Here is a 20,125-nt window from a genome sequence, read left to right as displayed (position 1 = left end):
ACTTGCTCTAGACCCTGTGCCTAAAGGGGATCTGGGAGGCGGGGGCTTGGGGGAGTATAGATCAAAGCAGGGAGAAATAAAATGAAGAGTTTGGACAGATGTTAGGCTGGTTAATAGGGGAATTCCATAAGAAGGTTTGGGGAAAATTTAGAAAAGTGAGGGAGGTGTGGGGTGGACAGGGGTTTTAGGAGACTCTGAAAGGTGAGAGGTGAAAGATGGGGTGGGGTGGGGTAGAATGGAACCAGGTACTCCAGGTGAAAATGTAACAATCTGGTCAAAATGAGGAAATGGTGAAGAGTGGATATACTTCTAGGCACTGTGTTTTCACTTTTTGATAATTTGGTTACACCATGAAGTAGTCTTAGAAATAAATACCTTTAAATGGTTTTGCCCATTTAAAAATAATTCTTCAGGATCAGGCACAGTGGCTGAGGCCTATAATCCCAGCACTTTGGGAGGCCAAGGTGGGCAGACCACTTGAGGTCAGGAGTTTGAGACCAGCCTGGCCAACATGGTGAAACCCCATCTCTACTAAAAATACAAAAATTAGCCAGGTGTAGTGGTGAGCGCCTGTAATCCCAGCTAATCAGGAGGCTAAGGCAGGAGAATCACTGGAACCCAGGAGGCAGAGGTTGCAGTGAGCCAAGACTGTGCCATTGCACTCCAACCTAAGCGACAGAGCTAGACTCTGTCTCAAAAAAAAAAAATTGTTCATATTTTCTTTCTAAAATGCAGAAACAAAATGTACAATATGGAAGCAATTGAATAAATTTTGGTATGTCATAAAATAAAATACATGTAATTGTGTATGAAACAGACGGGTGGTATATCAGATGTGAGAAAAAAGCAGATTACTAAAAAGTGAACTTTTGTGATGTATCCTTTTTTAAGCATAAGCATGTTATAACATATATATATATGTGAATGGATTCTGATCAAAATACACCAAAATGTTAACAGTGATTGTCCCTAGCCACTTATGCTGCTGGCCTGTCTTGTCTTCTTTTTATTTCTTTGAGACAGGGTCTCACTCTGTCGCCCAGTTTGGAGAGTAGTGGCACAATCTCACCTCACTGCAACCTCCACATCCCAGGCTCAAGCGATCCTCCCACCTCAGCCTCCTGAGTAACTGGGACCACAGGTGAGCCACCAAGCCCGGCTAATTTTTTGTATTTTTGGTAGAGATGGGGTTTCGCCCTGTTGCCCAGGCTGGTCTCGAACTCCTGAGCTCAGGTGATCCAACTGCCTCAGCCTTTCAAAGTGAAGTGGTGGGAATACAGGCGTGAGCCACCATGCCTGTCCTCATTTTTCTATAAGTGTACACTACTTTTATAACTAGGTCAAAAAAGACAACTGTAGAAGGATAAAAAATATTGAAGGACTAGTTTTTCTAATGCATTTTCAGCCTATTTGGAACTGGAGTGTTGTGAATATTTTTATATTTACAAACTAGTATGAAAATCCAACTTCTCAATCTCTCATTTACATTTTTCTGACCTCTATGCATAGCCTAGGTATGAGGTGATGGAAAAAGCTGGTTTAGAGATCAAGATGCTCAAACACAAAAGTCCCCCAAATCCTGAGAGTTTTTTGTTTTTTTAAAAAAATCCTTAAAACATTTAAAGACACATAAAACTCTTCACCCACTTAGTGGTGCAAAAAATTTACCAATACTAGAAGGGGAGGAGGCTGGCAACAACTGGAAATATTCCCTTTCAAGTAATAAATAATGGTCATTTTGAACCAAATTGCTTTCCACCTCAAGTCCTCCATGGATGGGAGCCTGGAGGATGCAGTGATGGGGGTTATGGAATGGAAAGGAGCGTGGGTAATTGGGTTTGTGAGGATTGGGGCCAGGCAGAGGGAACTGGGGGCTTTTCCAGGACCACTGGGGAACACAGAGGCTGAGAAGGGGAGTGTGGGATGGGTTCGAGCTGGGGAGGACCTCGGCCTCGCCAGGCTCTAAGGAGAGTCAGAGCTCACCACCTAGGGCGCTGGGACCACACGATGTCATGCCTGGGAGACTGAAGGGCTAGGACCGATTCTGAGAAAACGTGGACTGGAGACGGGGATTCCAGGTTCTCCCGGGAGTCCAGGCGAGGGAGTTCCGGCTTCAGGGAGTCCCAACAGCTACTGGGAAGGGGCTGGTGCCCACGACTATGAGAAATCCAGACTCCCCTGGGGTGTGAAAAAGGGCCGAGGTCTGGCTGAGGGAGAGCGAGTCTGAAAGAGTTCGGGCTCCCTTGCGGGTCCGAGAGTCTAACGAAGGCTCTGGGCACCCAGGCCGCACCTGAAGAGCACCAACGACTGCGCGGTCCGCGGCGCGGGAAGGAGCTGTGCGGCTGAACCCCTACGCCGATTACTTAGCGGCGGCCCTATAGAGAGGGTGGTTCGAGCCCGAGGTGGCGCCGGTCCCGTAAATCGTGGAGGATCTCGGGTCCCCTGTGAACGAGGGCGTAGTCAGTTGTGTCATGGCGGCTTCCCTGTTCGAGAAACAGTTGGAAACTGGAGGCCGGTTGGCAGCCATGGTCGTTGAGCGCACGGAGGCCGGTTGGAAGCCATGGTCGTTGGACGCGCGGAGAACGGTTGCGGGCCATGCGCGTTGGACGCGCGCAGACCTGGAGTTAGTCCCTGGGCGGAACCTGGAGCCCCGCGCGGCGCGTTGCCTGGGAGACGCATACGGGGGCGGGGCCGGGGAGGGAGTGTCACACATGCGCACAGAGCCCGGGGGGGGCTACGGAAGCGGTGAGATTGTCTCTGGGCTGCAGCCCTGGTCGACCCGGCCCGTTGCCGTAGAGATGGGCAGGGCTGGATGGAGTGGGGTGCGGTGAGCTGAGCTGACCCTGCTTCGCCACGGGGACTGCAGTGACCCCGGCTTGCCGGCAGGGCGGGTAACCGGTTGAGCCAGGGTGGGGCTGCTCAGGGGCATGGAGCCGAGGCCAGGATTTCTCTGAAGACCCGGCACAGGCTATTCCTTTCTGCGACGAGCCCATTGCTGTGGAAACCAAAGCGTTAGGCCAGCGGCGATTGAGGCTGCGGGATCATGACTGGTCTCTCTCCCGAAGAACCTTGCCTAAGGCTTCCCGAAGCGGCTACTTCCTGAACGAACCCGCCCACCCGCCTGAGGGAGACAGGTAAGACCTTGGGGGTCTTGACACCAAGCAGGCGAAGAAGCCTATTCCAATGCCAGCTCCCCGAGGAAACCTACTTGGCCCACCCCTAGAAGTGGTGCTTCGCTCTCGTTAACTCTTGGACTTTGTTCCACGTTTATAACTTAGTATTTCACGAACGCCCCGCGGTGTTTGTTCTTTTTTCCCACACATAATGGACCATAAAGATCGGCTTCCTTGCTTTATGACTCGTTCTGAACAAGTCCTTTTCCGCGCTGTGTCTCACTTTCCTCTTTTGTAAAATGGAAATATTAACTCTAGACGCCGGTCTGATTAGGTTGCTTTGAAGATCGAACCAGATGAGGGAAGCCAAAGACTTCATAGGCTGTAAAGTGGTGAACTGAACTGCTACCGAGTTGCTGTTTTTTTCTCCTCCTCCCTCTCCCTCAAGCTAAACGTTCTTTAGATCTCTTGTGATTTCTTCAGGCGGTCCTTTGTGACTCCCTAGGCTCCGACCTGGAAGAAATCTTGTTTACACTTCCCCTTCACAGAGCCCTGCATTTTAACTTCCCTATCAGAAGCAAGAAAAAATAAGTTATTTTGAGAGGGCTTACTCTATGCCAAGCCCTGAGAAAACTCTTTACGTGGATTATCTCTTTTAATTTCACAAACATCCTTTTAAGGTAGGTACTGTTATCCTATTTTCAAGCTCTGTCTGCCTGTAATTGCCTGTTTACTGTCTGTTTCTCCCACTAGTCTTTGAGCTCCCTGAGAAAAGGGGCCATGCCTGTCTTGTACATTTCAGTATCTCCAACACCTAATATAGGGCCTGATAGAGATTTCTTTTTTTTTTTTTTTTGAGATGGAGTCTCACACTGTCGCCCAGGCTGGAGTGCAGTGGCGCGATCTTGGCTCACTGCAACCTCCGCCTCCCGGGTTCAAGCAATTCTCCCGTCTCAGCCTCCTGAGTGGCTGGGACTACAGGCCCATGCCACCACGCCTGGCTAATTTTTGTATTTTTAGTAGAGACGGGGGTTTCACCATGTTGGTCAGGCTGGTCTTGAACTCCTGACCTCAGGTGATCTGCCCGCCTCGGCCTTCCAAAGTTCTGGGATTATAGGCTTAAGCCACCGTGCCCAGCCCTGATAGATATTTCTTAACTAGCATGAAAATGACTCCTCCCATCACTACCCTCACCCGCAAGAGCATTGTCACTTCTGCAGACTTTTAGTGGCTATAATGAACAGCACATTCCTCTATTCCCGTTACCCACTGGGCACTGGTTTGGGGGGACATCAGTTCACTTCTCTCTGGATTTTCTGATGATGAGGATCCAGAACATTCCTTAGCATTTAGACTTCCATCTGGGTTCAGGAGGCTTTTTCTTTGCCCTTCATATCACCTCTGTAACAAGCCAGCCCTCTCTGTCCTTCCGGGGATGAGCCTGATGCATTTGAGTCTGGGGCATTGGCAGGTAGGATTTGCCTATACAACCTTTGGTCTTTCTCTTTGGTAGCCTCAGACCCACCCCCATCCCCACCCAGACCCTCCCTGGAATTCTAGAGACACACGGCCAGAGAACTCATTCTTTCCAGAAAACCTCTCAGAAGGCAGAGTCTTAGCTGTTGGGAGTCATTTCTTCATTCAACAAATATTTATCAAGCACCTACTTGTTGGGACACAGCGCTTGGCACTAGTTGGTGATAGAGTGGGAGTGAAGACAGACACCGTCATATCTCTGAAGGGCTCACAGTCTCTTGGGGAGACAGACATTAATCAAATAATCAGATCGGAGCAAAACCACATCTTCAATAAGTGTTAGGAAGGAGAGAACATAGGGCTAAGAAAGCCTGGAGCAGAGTTGGTCAAAGGTGAGGGAGGGGTGTGATCTAAGGAGATTTCCCTTAAAACAGTTACCTTTGAGTTGATATCTTAAGGCTCCTCAGACTTCTGCAGTCCTCTGCTGAATGGAACAGATCAGGATCTGATGGGTTCATAAGGAAAGAGACTGAGAGATCAGCAGGGGCAAAGGCCACTGGCTGGAGAGGACAGGCTGTCCCTAAGGAACTGTAAGTGGCTCAGTTCACCTGAGGCCCTTCAGAGCATGGGGAAGCCTAATAAGAGGCTGGAGAGACAGGCAGGAGCCAGGTCACAAATGGCCTTGACAGCCAAACTAAGTGGCTCCATCTTATCCTCACAGCCCCACTGAAATATATATTAAGCAGGGAAACAAAACTTTGGCTCCTCATTTCTCGTGCCTGGTGAAGACTGCCACTTGGCCTTGAAAGGTGTGATCTAAATCCAAATACCCCTATTTCAGTGGGACATATAAAGATGTCCTGGGTTTTGCAGCTTTGTTTAAGACTGAGAAAGTGAAGGTCCGAGAGTCTAACGAATGCTCTGGGCACCCGGGCCGCACCTGAGGAGCACTAAGGACTGCACGGTCAGCGGCACAGGAAGCAGATTTGCGGCTGAACCCCTACGCCAATTACTTAGCGGCGACTGAACCTATCGAGCGGGTGAAGGCAGGGGGTCTGCCCTTCCCTGGGGTGCGTTTCACAGCTCTGCTGCAGGCAGCATGATGCAGGTGTGGCAGGTCTTCCTAAGGCCCTGCTGTCTCTGTGCTTGCCCCTGGGGTTGCTGTGGTGCCCATCATGCTGGCTTCCAGGAAGCTTTCAGCCACTCCCTTTCCCAGGCCCTCTTCAGAGGCAAGGTACGGGAGCATGTCTAACAATTTAGGACTTTGTATTTGACATCAGCTTCGCATGGGCATATCCTATCTCTTTAAAGAGATGGTTCTTAGAGGGGGAAAGTGGGAACCCTCCCTACTCTTATACCAACCTCCTCAGTGACTGCCAGCACAGTGGGCTCTGGTTCCATGCCACTGGCTCAGGGCCTTATGATTTGGGCATAAAGTCAGAAGACTGACGAGGAAGACTGTACAAGTGGTTACCACTCTGAAGGGCTGGAAGGAAGGAGAGAATTTGGAAGAGGAGCAAGAAAAGGGCTCTGTGAGCTTAAATGGAGAATCAGGCCAAGGCACAGGCCGAGGGACACAAGTCATCTGCCCAACTAGAGCTGTGGGGCCCCTCAAGGGAGGCCTCAAGTGCCAGACTTGGGGACTTGCCCTTTGTCCTATAGGGCAGTGCACATTAGACCACCTGAGAAGCATGCTGAAAATGCAGATTCATGCTCTTCACCCCGAGAGTCTGACTCTGTGGGTTTGGAGAGGGACCTGGGTATCTGTACTTTAAATGAGTTTGCTGGGTAATTCTGCTGTGATGGTCAGAGGACTGCCTTGGGGAATGCTATAGGCCTATCCATCCATTTCCCAGGGATCCCCTAGAGTTGGCCCTCTGGGCACCTGCCCTCTAAACATCCTCTCCCTCTCTGCAGTTTTCCATGGACACAGCCTAGCAGAAAGACGCAGCCTTCATGCTTCGCTGACTGCTGACTGCTGACCCACCGCCTTGATGACAGCACCCTCGTGTGCCTTCCCAGTTCAGTTCCGGCAGCCCTCAGTCAGCGGCCTCTCACAGATAACCAAAAGCCTGTATATCAGCAATGGTGTGGCCGCCAACAACAAGCTCATGCTGTCTAGCAACCAGATCACCATGGTCATCAATGTCTCAGTGGAGGTAGTGAACACCTTGTATGAGGATATCCAGTACCTGCAGGTACCTGTGGCTGACGCCCCTGACTCACGTCTCTGTGACTTCTTTGACCCTATTGCTGACCATATCCACAGCGTGGAGATGAAGCAGGGCCGTACTTTGCTGCACTGCGCTGCTGGTGTGAGCCGCTCAGCTGCCCTGTGCCTCGCCTACCTCATGAAGTACCACGCCATGTCCCTGCTGGATGCCCACACATGGACCAAGTCATGCCGGCCCATCATCCGACCCAATAGCGGCTTTTGGGAGCAGCTCATCCACTATGAGTTTCAGTTGTTTGGCAAGAACACTGTGCACATGGTCAGTTCTCCAATGGGAATGATCCCTGACATCTATGAGAAGGAAGTCCGTTTGATGATTCCACTGTGAGCCATCCCACCAGCCCCTGCATTGGAGTCAGAGGTACAGATCTATTGTTGATCCTACACCAAGATCCAAACTTGAACATTCTACTTTTGTTGATACAGAAAAAATGATTAAACAAAAATGATGATGCCTTTTATGAGCACAAGAAAAAAGAGTTGCTGTAGCTTTTAACTTTATAATCCATTTTTTTTTAAGATTAAACTCACTAATTGTGAGATGGTGAAGATAAATTTTCTGCCCTGTGAGTGACAGGCCTCTGCTGGCCAGGGGATAGGTTGAGGCAGATGGTGCCTAAAAGAAAGGCCAGCACCCATTGCACATGGCAGGCCTGGAATCCTGCAGCCCTCCCCAAAACCGATTGAATCTGCTACAATTCCACCTCGTTCTTTCACACCCAGAGCCAGAGCCTTAAGCATCATGGTACCTCTTGTGCTTCTCACAGTGAGTGCCAGTCTACTAGATAAATGGCCTTCAGGCAGTGCTCCAGGAATCCTGGGGGTGGTCCCAGGCCACCTCTGCTTCCACCTTCACTACAAGTGGCCCAGTTCTGGTTTTCTAGATTGTACTTTTGCATAAGGTAGTTTTTAAAGCATTCCACTGTGTAAATTTTTTTTTGTCTTTTTTTGAGACCGTCCTGCTCTGTCACCCATGCCAGAGTGCAGTAGTGTGATCATGGTTCACTGTAGCCACAACCTTTCAGGCTCAGGTGATCCTCTTACCTTAGCCTCCTGAGTGGCTGGGACTACAGATGTGTGCCACCATGCCCGCATCTTTTTTTTTCTTTTTTTATAGAGATGAGGTTTTACTATGTCACCCAGACTGGTCTCAAACTCCTGGCCTCAAGCAATCCTCACACCTCAGCCTCCCAAAGTGTTGGTGAGCCACTGTACCCCGATACCACTATATAAAAAATTTTTAAAAAATTGTGAGTGCTATTGTACATGGCAAAGTTTCAAAGAGCTCTTGGCCATCCCTCACCAAACTTTGACAAAAGATGGTGTTGGTCCCCTTCTCCAGGGCACATGAGAAAAACAAGCCTGACATCAGGCCTCAGGGGTTCCTCTCACAGGCCTTGGCTTGGAAGGCTGGAGCTTCGGACCAAGGCCCAGCCCTGTCACCTCCTCTTCATGTGACCTGGACCCCTGGGAGCATCAGTGTCCTCATCTGTCTAATGACAGCCCTTTTCTCACAGAGTTATTCTGAAGATTCAACAATTTCTTGGCATAGTGCCTGGCACATGGTGTGTGCTTAGCTCAAATGGCAGCTCTCATCATGAATGATAGACTCTTTCACCCTTCTGGTCCCAGGTTGGCACACACATCCTCATAATGGCATTTCTCCTTTCTGTGCACAGCCCTTCATTGTTACAAAGTACTCTTCCAAAAAGTTACCCTGTGTGTAAAAAAAAAAAAAAAAATGGTTTAAGTCCTTTCAGACCCTACCTCGGAGGAGGCCTAGACTTAGAGCCTTTTGAGAGCTTCCGTCTTGTTTAATCTGGGTGCAATCTAGGGGTCCTGAAACAAGGAGCACAATTCCAGCTTCCCCCAATCACTTCTAAACAGTGATTGCAGCCTTGTTTAGAATCACTATGAAAACCTGCACCCCGGCTGACTACTGGGATCCATAAGGGGGCAGTGTCAAAGGGACTAACGAGTGGACTCCATCAGTAGGCCCTGGAATTCAGGATTGTTCACATCCCCTTGGTGCCAAGGACCTGGCTCAAGACCAGCTCTTCTGATCCAGAGGTTTTCAGCAAACAGCATTTGAAACAAAAGCACAGCTGCTCTGTTTGACACCGAACTGTGGCTCCAGATTCCAGTGGAAGCCAAGTGCTTTTTCTTTTATAGCTGGGCGCCTGTAATCCCAGGCTGGGAGGCTGGGAGGCTGAGGCAGGAGAATCGCTTGAACCCAGGAGGCGGAGGTTGCAGTGAGCCGAGATTGCACCATTGCTTGATTGGAATCGCTTGAACCCAGGAGGCGGAGGTTGCAGTGAGCCGAGATTGTACCATTGCACTCCAGCCTGGGCAACAAGAGTGAGACTCCATCTCAAAAAAAAAAAAAAAAAAAAGGAAAAGAAAGGAAAAAAAGAAATGCCTGGGACCAGAAATATTTTGGATTATTTTCAGGTTAATATTTGCTTTACCTGAAGCAAATATTAGTTGAGCATGCCAACTCCAAAATCCAAAATGCTTAAATGAGTATTTCCTTTGATAGTCATTTCAGCTCTCAAAAAGTTTTAGATTTTGAGCATTTCAGATTTTTGGATTTGAGATCCATGAATGGGTCTCAAACTATATTTCACTTGGGGGGGCTATTGTAAATTTTTTTTCCAATTGCTCATTATTATTATATAGAAATGCAATTGAGGCCGGGTGTGGCAGCTCATACCTGTAATCCCAGCAATTTGGGAGGCCGAGGTGGCCAGATCACTTGAGGTCAAGTGTTCGAGACCAGCCTGGCCAACATGGCAAAAGCCTCGTCTCTGCTAAAAATACAAAAGCAGGGCATGGTGGCAAGTGCCTGTAATCCCAGCTACTGAGATTAGAGGCTGAAACAGGAGAATTACTTGAACCCGGGAGGCAGAGGTTGCAGTAAGCCAAGATCACAACATTGCACTCCAGCCTGGGCGACAGAGCAAGACTCCATCTCAAAAAAAAAAAAAAAAAAAAAAAAATTGTTCTATGCCTTCTGGCCCCCATAGTTTTTTCTCAGAAAATCCAGAGGCATTCTAACTATTGTTTCCCAACAGGTAATGCTTTATTTTTCCCCAGCTGCTTTTTAAGATTTTCTCCTTGTCTTTGGTTCTCATCAGTTTGATTATGATGTATATGGACATGGATTTCTCTCGGTTATCCTTATCAGAGGTCACAGAGCCACTTGATTTCGTGTTTCAAAAATCTAGAAGTTCTCAGCTATGATTTCTTCAAATATTGTTTTCTGTACCATACTGTCCTGTACTTGTGTCATTGATAACATGAACATTAGACCTTTTGACATTGTCCGTGAATTCCTGAGACTATTCAGTTTTTTAAAAATTTTCTCTAGGTGGGTGTGGGGGCATGCACCTGTAGTCCCAGCTATTTGTTGGGGCTGAAGTGAGAGATCACTTGAGCCCAGGAGGTCAAGGCTGCAGTGAGCCAAGATCGTGCCACTGCACTCCAGCCTGAGTGACAAAGTGAGACTGTGTTTCAAAAAAAAAAATTTTTTTTTTCTCTCTGCTGCTCATTTTGGATAATGTATTAGTTTATTCTTGGTGCTGTAACAAATTACCACAAACTTAGTGGCTTAAAACAACATCCATATATTTTCTCACAATTTCTATAGGTCAGAAGCTTGATTGGACTTGACTAGGTCCTCTGCTTAGAGTCTCACAAGGTCAAAATCACGTTTCATAAGGCCAAAACCAAATGTGTTTTTCCCTGGAGGCTCTGAGGAAGAATCTGCTTCCACATTCATTTGGGTTCTTGGCTGAATTTAGTGCATTGCAGTTGCAGGGTAGAGGACCCTGTTTTCTTAGCTGTCAGCTGGGGGCTGGCCTTTTCTCCGTAGAAGCTGCCCACATTCTGGTGCTTTCTATGTGTCCCCCTCCAGAAATAGGTTGAATTCTTCTCACACTTTAAATACTTCTAACTTTTCCTTCTGTTACATCTAAGTCCAGCCAGAGAGAATCACTCTGCTTTAAAAGACTCACGTGATTAGAATGAGCCCACTAACATAAAAATAAAATCAGTTACATCTGCATAAGTTACATCTGCAGTCTCCTTTGTCATATAAAGTAACATTCACATTTTCCAGGGAATAGGTCAGAAACATCATTTCCAAATCTTGATTCTTGTATTTTCTTAGTTCTAAAATTCTTATTTAGCCTGTAATCCCTGCACTTTGGGAGGCTGAGGCTGGTGGATCACCTGAGGTCAGGAGTTCAAGATCAGCCTGGCCAACATGTTGAAACCCTGTCTCTAAAAATACAAAAAATTAGCTGGATGTGGTGGCGGGTGCCTGTAATCACAGCTACCTGGGAGGCTGAGGCGGAAGAATCGCTTGAACCCAGGAGGCAGAGGTTGCAGTGAGCCGAGATCATGCTATTGAACTCGAGCCTGGGCAACAAGAGTGAAACTCCATCTCAAAAAAAAAGAGAGAAAAAAAAGTCTTTTTCTGATAATTCCAACATCTGGGTCATCTCAGGGTCCAGACTTTCCTTGTTCTTTGTGTGTAATTTTGATTGTATCCCAGGCGTTTTGAATAGGTCTTGTTTAAATCCCACGGAAAATGTCAGGTTTTTGTTTTAGGAGGCAGTTGACCCTCTTCGGTTCGATTCTCATCTGTCTCCTGTGGGCTATTGTAGTTCCAATATCAGTTCAGTTTCTTTTTTTTCTTTTCTTTTTTTTTTTTTTTGAGATGGAGTCTCGCTGTGTCGCCCAGGCTGGAGTGCAATGGTGCAATCCAGCTCACTGCAAGCTCCGCCTCCCAGGTTCACGCCATTCTCCTGCCTCAGCCTCCCGAATAGCTGGGACTACAGGCACCCACCACCACGCCTGGCTAATTTTTTGTATTTTTAGTAGAGACGGGGTTTCACTGTGTTAGCCAGGATGGTCTCCATCTCCTGACCTCGTGATCCACCCGCCTCGGCCTCCCGAAGTGCTGGGATTACAGGCATGAGCTACCGCGCCCGGCCGATCAAGTTCAGTTTCAAAGCCTTTGCCATGTAAATCAGAACAGTCCTAAGCTTATGCCACCCAGTGACCAGTCTGAAACCTGGGTGTTCTGCCTAATAATAGTTCAGTTCTCATTCACTGGAATACTACTTAGGGTCAGATCCATGCATGTGAGCCTACAAATTCATGTGCAACTTTATGGGATCTATTTCACAAGCTCTCTCCTGTCCACATTCTCCAGCTTTCAAGACCCCTCATTTTCCTGGCCCTTTAGCTAGAAATTGGGACCTTGAGTCTCCCTGCTCTGTTACGTACCCTCCATGGCGGGTGTACTCTTGGGCCAGGTGACAGGATGAAGAGAGAAAAAAGGCAATGGAGATTCCCCTCTTCTACCTTTCAGATTGCAGATGCTTTGGACAGATGAAAGGATTCTGCTTTGTCAGAGTTTTAGGTGCTTTTCTGGCCACCACTGTGACTGCTGCTACCCAAAAAAAAAAAAAAAAAATTTTTTTCTAGAGACAGAGTCTCATTGTGTTGCCCAGGCTGGTCTCAAACTCCTGGCCTCAAGTGATCCTCCTGCCTCAGCCTCCCAAAGTTCTGAGATTACAGGCATGAGCAACCGCACCCAGCCTTGTTAATATTTCTTTTTCAGAGTCCTCAGATGCATTATTTCCAGGGCTTTTAGTTGCAGCCAGTGGGAGAGACAGACTATGCTTACTCTATCTTACTTAGAAATGGAACCCTGAGAGATTTAGTTTTTTTTCACTAAAAAAAAATTTTTATTTTGAGATGGTCTCATTCTGTTGCCCAGGCTAGATACTGTGGTGTGATCACCACCCACTGCAGCCTCAAACTCCCAGCCTCCAATGATCCTCTTACCTTAGCCTCATGAGTAACTGGAACTTAGAGGTACTCAACACCATACCCAGCTAATCATTATTATTATTATTATTATTATTTTTGAGACGGAGTCTTGCACTGTTGCCCAGGCTGGAGTGCAGTGGTGCGATCTTGGCTCACTGCAAGCTCCGCCTCCTGGGTTCACGCCATTCTCCTGCCTCAGCCTCCCGAGTAGCTGGGACTACAGGTGTCCGCCACCACACCCGGCTGATTTTTTGTACTTTTAGTAGAGACGGGGTTTCACTGTGTTAGCCAGGATGGTCTCGATCTCCTGACCTCGTGATCTGCCTGCCTTGGCCTCCCAAAGTACTGGGATTACAGGCATAAGCCACCGTGCCTGGCCTATTTTTTAAATCTTTAAAAAATTTTTTTAGAGACAGAGTCTCACCATGTTGCCCAGGCTGGTCTCAAATTCCTGGGCTCAAGTGATCTACCTGTCTTGGCTTCCCAAAGTGCTGGGATTATAGGTGCGACCCACTACACCCGGCCAGAATTTTTTTTTTTTGAGACAGAGTCTTGCTGTGTCACCCAGGCTAAAGTGCAATGCCGTGATCTCGGCTCACTGCAACCTCCGCCTCCCGGGTTCAAGCAATTCTCCTGCCTCAGCCTCCCAAGTAGCTGGGATTGCAGGTGCCCGCCCCCACGCCTGGCCATTTTTTTTTTTTTTTTTTTTTTAGTAGAGACAGGGTTTCACCGTGTTGGCCAGGCTGGTCTCAAACTCCTGACCTCAGGTGATCCACCTGCCTCGGCCTCCCAAAGTGCTGGGATTACAGGTGTGAGCCACTGCACCCAGCCCAGAAATTTATCTTACATGCTCATTCGTAGAAAAAGGAAAACAAATATGGTCCAGCCACAATATCCCCATCCTTGTAACCAAGTCAACATCTTAGTTTTGTGATCTAGTTCCTTCCTCCTGAGCATTTTTTTCATAGTTGAGTAAACATAATTTTCATTCCTCCTTTTTTAAATTTTAATTACTTTATATTTTTATACAAAATAGAGATGGGGTTTCACTATGTTGACCAGGCTGGTCTCGAACTCCTGGGCTCAAGTGATCCTTCCTCCTCAGCCTCCGAAAGTGCTGCGATTACAGGCATGAGCCACTGGGCCAAGCCATTCCTCCTTTTTAACTCTCTTTTTAAGTATTCAGAATTGGACATGATGAGACCAGGAGTTCATATCCTAAGTGGGAGAGGTTAAGGTTGAGGGCTTTTGAGAGGGTTCACATCCTTTCCCCAAACAGTTCGCGCTGTTCTTTTGGACTGAGAGTAGAGCAGCCTTTTACTCAGACAACCTCGGAAGAAGGTCATGTTAGGGTTTGAATGCAGTCCTATAGTAGGGGAGAAAAAAATGGTCCCATAGCCTAACAGCCTGGCTTAGAACAAGGATTCTAGCCCTGTTTGATTACATGAAGCTTTAACTTTCTCACTTCAAAAAGTGAGGAATCACTTTCTTTCCAAAGTCAATTAAATTTGGTTTGAGAAGTTTCTGTGAAGTTTATAATGCCCTGTCAGATAAACAGGGACATGCTGTTGGCCCTGAGGATTTCTCGGAATGACCTCTGTCGAGATGGTGATCTAATTACAAATCCCAGGGGCAGGTAGCTCTTGACCTTGAAGCACATAGCCCTGCTTTCCTATCCTGGGATGTTAAATCCAAATGCCCTTAGAGGCCAAGTGCAGTGGCTCATGCCTGTAACCCCAGCCCTTCGGGTGGCTGAGGCAAGAGGATCACTTGAGCCTGCGAATTTGCAGTCAGCCTGGGCAACATAGTGAGACTCCTTCTCTACAAAAAGTTTTTTAAAAAAGCCCAGCATGGTGGTGCACACCTGTAGTCCCAGCTACTTGGGAGACTGAGGTGGGAGGATCGCTTGAGCCCAAGGAGGTTGAGGCTGCAGTCAACTATGATGGCACCACTCCACTGCATCCTCGGCAACAGAGTGAGACCCTTTTGCCCAGGATGCAGTGCAGTGGTGCCTCAATAAATGAATGAAAATAAGAAAAAAAAAGTCCTAAGAATCCATTACTTTCCACCTCTGGATCGCGGCCCAATATCACCTAAGAAAGAGCTTGGGAGGAATGTTGAGAGCTGTGGATTCTCATCCTGACTCTTCCACCTCTTGGCTTTGTCTTCAGGCAGACCCTGGAATTTTTCTGAAATTTTGCTTACTCTGTTAAATGGGAATCACAATGCCATCCGTGCATAAGAAGGCACCCCACAGACCTCTATTTACAGAAAGCAGAATTGACTATGGGCTCCCAACTGTGACACTGAAATTCATCATCATGTTTATGCTGAAACCAGATTTCCTTCAGGCTCCTTCTAGCTATTTCCTGGGTATGGAAGAGATACTAAGGCAGGCCCATTTCTGAGAGACATGCTAGATGTGCCCTTGGCAAAATATTTGTAATTACTTTTCCTGGAAGAAAAAAAAAAAGATATTTTGTTGACTGAGCTGGGCAATGCCAGGCTAGTGGCTTCTTTTTTTCTTTTTCTTTTCTTTCTTTTTTTTTTTTTTTTTTTTTCAGATAGGATCTCACTCTGTTACCCAGAGTGGAGTGCAGTGGTGTAATCACAGCCCACTGCAGCCTCCCACCTCAGCCTCCCAAGTAGCTGGGACTACAGGCGTGTGCCACCATACTTGGCTATTTTTTTTTTTTTTTTTTTCCGTAGAGACAGGGTTTTGCTATGTTGTCCAGATGGGTCTGGAACTCCTGGGCTCAAGCCATCCACCTTCTTCAGCCTCCCAAAGTGCTAGGATTACAGGTGTGAGCCACCATACCTGGCTGCTGGCTTCTTGTGGCAAACTGTCCCTACAACCCTGGGCCAGACCCTGCACAGCCCTGGTAACTTCACACCGTGGCTCTGTTCTTCATAGCAGAGTAGGGAGCAGAGAATAGCAGAACCCCAGGAATTAGGAGGGTGAAGTCCTAATCCTACTGCTTCCTCTGCACAAGGTCGTCTTGGTTCTTTCTATTCTTTGGGCTTCAGTTTCCTCATATGGACAACAAGGATTGAACTAGATCTGTGGTTTTCAAACAGGGTTCCAGGGAAATCTGGCAGAGGTACCTCAGGGGTGAGGGGGCCCCATGCCCTTCCCTGTTTCATCTAAAAATAGGGAACTCCTTTCCCAGGCGGCTGCCGAAGATGGCGGAGGGGCAGGTCCTGGTGCTCAATGGTCGAAGCTATCTCCTGGGCTTCCTGAGGGCCATGGTGGCTAAGCAGGCCGGAAGGTGGTGGTCGTACACTGCGGGGGCATCAGTATTTATGGCAATGTCTACAGAAAGAAGTTGAAGTACCTGGCCTTCCTCCACAAGCGGATGAACAGCAACCCTTCCCGAGGCACCTACCACTTCTGGGCCCCCACCACTTCCAGGTCCCCAGCCGCATCTTCTGGCGGACCCCCAGGCATGCTGCCTCAGGAGACCAAGGAGGCCAGGCTGCCCGCGACCGCCTCAAGGTGTTTAACGGCATCCCACCGCCCTATGACGAAAAAGCGGCTGGTGGTTCCTGCTGCCCTCCAGGTCGTGTGTCTGAAGCCTACAAGAAAGTTTGCCTACCTGGGGCACCTGGCTCAAAGTTGGCTGGAAGTACCAGACAGTGACAGCCACCCTGGAGGAGAAGAGGGAGGAGAAGGCCAAGATCTACTACCCGAATAAGAAACAGCTCATGGGATGGCCGGACTGTAATCCCAGCACTTTGGGAGGCGGAGGCGGGCGGATCACGAGGTCAGGAGATCAAGACCATCCTGGCTAACATGGTGAAACCCCGTCTCTACTAAAAAAATAAAAAATAAAAATAGCCGGGCGTGGTGGCAGGCACCCGTAGTCCCAGCTACTTGGGAGGGTGAGGCAGGAGAATGGTGTGAACCCGTGGGGCGGAGCTTGCAGTGAGCGGAGATCGCGCCACTGCACCCCAGCCTGGGCGACAGAGCGTGACTCCATCCCCCCACCCCCAAAAAAAAACAGCTAATGAGGCTACAGAAACAGGCCGAAAAGAACGTGGAGAAGGAAACTGACAAATACTCGGATGTCCTCAAGACCCATGGACTTCTGCTCTGAGCCCAATAAAGACTGTTTACTCCTCAATAAATATGTAAATAAATAAAAACAGGGAACTCTGCTTTGGCTTGATTGATTTTGGGCTCCAGCGTAGCAAGGGTTCTCCTCCAAAGAGAGTCTAAACATACAAACAGAAATTCCCAGCCTAGGCAGCAGGTGCAGCTGGGATGCTGGCAGTGCTTAGAGAAGGGAGGCGGCCAGGCATGGTGGCTCAGGGCTGTATCCCAAGCACTTTGGGAGGCCAGGGTGGGTGGGTCACTTGAGGTCAGGAGTTCGAGACCAGCCTGGTCAACATGGTGAAACCCAGTCTCTACTAAAATACAAAAAAATTAGCCGGGCATGGTGTTGTGCGCCTGTAGTTCCACCTACTCAGGAGGCTGAGGCAGGAGAATCACTTGAACCCAGGAGGCGGAGGTTGCAGTGAGCGGAGATCGCACCACTGCACTCCAGCCTGGGCGACAGGCTCTGTTTAAAAAAAAAAAAGAGAAGGAGGAAGGGGGCACATGAGGGTTGTGGCAGTCGGAATAGGGCAGCAGGAGACCTAGATACTGAAAAACTTCAGCAGGCATAGAGAACAGGGTGGCCCCCAATAGCCGAAGGGTTCAGGGTAGGCTTGGAAACATGAGAACATCCACGGCTTCAAATACCAGGCCAGGGAGCCCAGGCCTTGTCCTGCCAGTGGCGGAGAGCACAGAAGGCAGCCACCAGCCCTCACTGAGCAAACATTTACTAAGTGCATGCTGTGGGCCAGGACTGTGCAATACTCGGTTAGGGAGGATGCAGAGGTGTGGCTGACAAGACCCCACCCAGAACAGAATGCTCCCAGGCTAATTCCTCATAGGGCTCCAGGCTATGTCCTTAAGTCCTCAATCACTCATTCAATAGATATTCACTGATATGGTAGCTAGCCTCAGAGATGTCCTCAGTAATCCCATCTTCCTGGTAATCCTGCCTTTGTGTAGTCAATGTGGGAAGGGCTCACACTAAATAGACTTCTAACCAATAAGATACTGGAGAAATGACAGACTTTGAGGTTAGATTTAAAAGGACTTTGTGGTTTCTTGCTCTCTTGAATCACTCACTCTGGTGGACACCAACTACTATGTGTTGAGGACACTCAAGGGGCCCTATGGAGAAGCCCACATGGCAAGGAACTGAGGCCTCCTGCCAACAGCCACGTGAATGCCCCATTTTGAACGTAAATCTGGAGCTGCCTTTGCAAAATTCTGACTGATACAGTGAAAGAGATCTAACTTAATTGACTCCATCTTGCTTCTAATCTCCAAGTTGTCTTTGTTCATTCCTGGGCATAGGCTGAACTAACATTTGGAGAAACTTAGTTTATAGTTTATAGATTAAAATGAAGATGATAACGGCCCTTTCCCAAAGCAGACCTCTTTCTTGCCTAGGGACTAGATTGCCTATATAAAACTAACATTAGCCACAAGATTGGAAATTATGGTTTAGGAGTCATGCAGCTGGAGGCTGCAAGATTCTGACCTTCCCTAAACTGCTCCTAAGATCAGTGCTTGCAATATTTTGCAGACCCTGCCCTTGATGGATCAGCTGGCACTACCCAGATCGATAAACTGGCTCGTCTGATCTTGTGGCCCCCACCCAGGAACTGACTGGGCACTAGAAGACAGCTTCAACATCCTGTGATTTCATCCCTGACCAATCAGCACTCCTGTCTCACTGGCTTCCCCCAACCCACCAAGTTGTCCTTAAAAACTCTGCTCCCTGAATGGTCGGGGAGACTGATTTCAGTAATAGTAAAACTCTGGTCTCCTGCACAGCAGGCTCTGTGTGAATTACTCTTTCTCTATTGCAGTTCCCCTGTCTTGATAAATCGGCTTTGTCTAGGCAGTGGGCAAAGTGAACCCACTGGGGGGCCACAAATCCTCCAGCCCCAGCCAAACTTTCAGATGACTGAAGCTCAGACCCACATCTTGACTACAACTTCATGAGAAACTCAACCAGAACCAACCCACTAAGCCAATCCCGAATTCCTGATCCACTGAAACTGTGAGATACTACGTGTTTGTTACTCTAAGCCATAAGGTTTTGAGATAAAGTGTTATTCTAAATCAATACAACTGATACCCACTCTGCCCCAGCACTGTCCCCACTGTCATGGAGTTACCTAGACCACAACAACAAGTCTTCCCTAGTCTTCCTGCCTCGTGTCTCAAGCCCCTCCAATTTTTTCTCTACATAGGGTCCAGACTAAATTGAAGGTCTGCTTATCAAGAAATGTTTATTTTGAACAAGCGCAGTGGCTCACGCCTGTAATCCCAGCACTTTGGGAGGCCAAGGCGGGCAGATTTCTTGAGGTCAGGAGTTCAAGACCAGCCTGGGCAACATGGTGAAACCCCATCTCTACACACACACACACACACACACACACACACACACACACACACACACTCTCTCTCTCTCTCTCTATATATATATATATGCACACAAAAATTAGCCAGGTGTGGTGGCATATGCCTGTAATCCCAGCTACTCAGGAGGCTGAGGCACAAGAATCACTTGAACCCGGGAGGCAGAGGTTGCAGTGAGCCAAGATTGCACCACTGCATTCTAGCCTGGGCAACAAAGCGAAACTCTGTCTCAAAAAAAGAAAAGAAATAAAAGATCATGGCTCACAACCTCTCGTGGCCCTCAGTTAAGTATTTTGTGCTACTTCCAGGAAGTTATTTAGAGCAGTGGTGGAGGATTTGACATCCCTCAGCTAATTTGAGGGCAGAGTAGCATGAAGGAGCTACTCCTTCCAGGGGGCGAGGACAAACAAGGACTCATGATCCTGGAATGCCAATCCAAGGGCCACCAGGGGAAGGTAGAAGGGGCACCAGGCAGCTGGGCCTGAGACAGGTCTTTGTTTCGAAGTCCACAATGGCAGGATGCCCAGCACAGACCCAGCTTCCCAGGCTTCCTCCAAAGCAGGACAAGGGGGCTGGAGGCTTGGCATCCACGCTGCTATGCTCGGGCGGGAGCATGCCTGGGGGACTCTCAATGTGCTCTGGCAGGCTGAGGAGGGGTGGGGCAGATAACAAGAGAAGCCTTGAGGAGGAAGTGGAAGCATCTGTGATAAGACTAAGGCCTTCCTAGGCCTTTGTCCATTACAGCTCCAGAAGCTGGTGGGGGATTAGGTTCCACTGCTGCCCCCACTCAATGCACAGAGGCACAGGTGGGGAGGACCTTGTGCAAGTTCACACAGCTCAGATGTACCAAAGCCAGGATTCAAGCACAAGTCTAACTCCAGAGCCCCTGTTCTTTTTTATTTTTATTTATTTTTTGAGATGGAGTCTCATTCTGTCACACAGCTGGAGTGCAGTGGTGTAATATTGGCTCACAGC

At 48.3% G+C, this 20,125-nt stretch overlaps 3 protein-coding genes and 1 pseudogene across 6 annotated transcripts in view; 2 read left to right on the top strand and 2 right to left on the bottom strand.

Annotated features, from left to right (window-relative positions):
• The window catches only part of OSBP2 (oxysterol binding protein 2), a 238,736-nt gene extending 236,068 nt beyond the window's left edge, over positions 1-2,668 (bottom strand). For 2 of the 3 annotated variants that reach the window (XM_063722721.1, XM_063722719.1), the window contains exon 1: positions 1,984-2,668. The gene's annotated coding sequence lies outside the window, so the exon portion shown is untranslated. The remainder of the gene's footprint in view (positions 1-1,983) is intronic. The other variant, XM_063722720.1, reaches the window with a different exon arrangement.
• On the top strand, positions 2,627-18,556 carry DUSP18 (dual specificity phosphatase 18). 2 transcript variants are annotated; one of them, XM_009234248.4, is made up of 3 exons: positions 2,627-3,134; positions 6,507-7,183; positions 18,309-18,556. In XM_009234248.4, the coding sequence occupies exon 2, from the start codon at positions 6,584-6,586 to the stop codon at positions 7,148-7,150; it is 567 nt and encodes a 188-aa protein (XP_009232523.1). In that variant the 5' UTR covers positions 2,627-3,134; positions 6,507-6,583; the 3' UTR covers positions 7,151-7,183; positions 18,309-18,556.
• Positions 4,746-20,125, bottom strand: part of SLC35E4 (solute carrier family 35 member E4) — a 30,102-nt gene continuing 14,722 nt past the window's right edge. Inside the window, exon 2 of the mRNA XM_054543328.2 lies at positions 4,746-5,094. Coding sequence (XP_054399303.1) covers positions 5,024-5,094 — 71 coding nt within the window. The 3' untranslated portion in view covers positions 4,746-5,023. The remainder of the gene's footprint in view (positions 5,095-20,125) is intronic.
• On the top strand, positions 7,190-16,819 carry LOC100453310 (large ribosomal subunit protein uL13-like; annotated as a pseudogene).

Source organism: Pongo abelii, chromosome 23 (assembly GCF_028885655.2).
Source record: "Pongo abelii isolate AG06213 chromosome 23, NHGRI_mPonAbe1-v2.0_pri, whole genome shotgun sequence".
Lineage (NCBI taxonomy): Eukaryota > Metazoa > Chordata > Mammalia > Primates > Hominidae > Pongo > Pongo abelii.
Note: the sequence above shows the minus strand (reverse complement) of the source record. Positions and strands in the feature narration are given on the sequence as shown.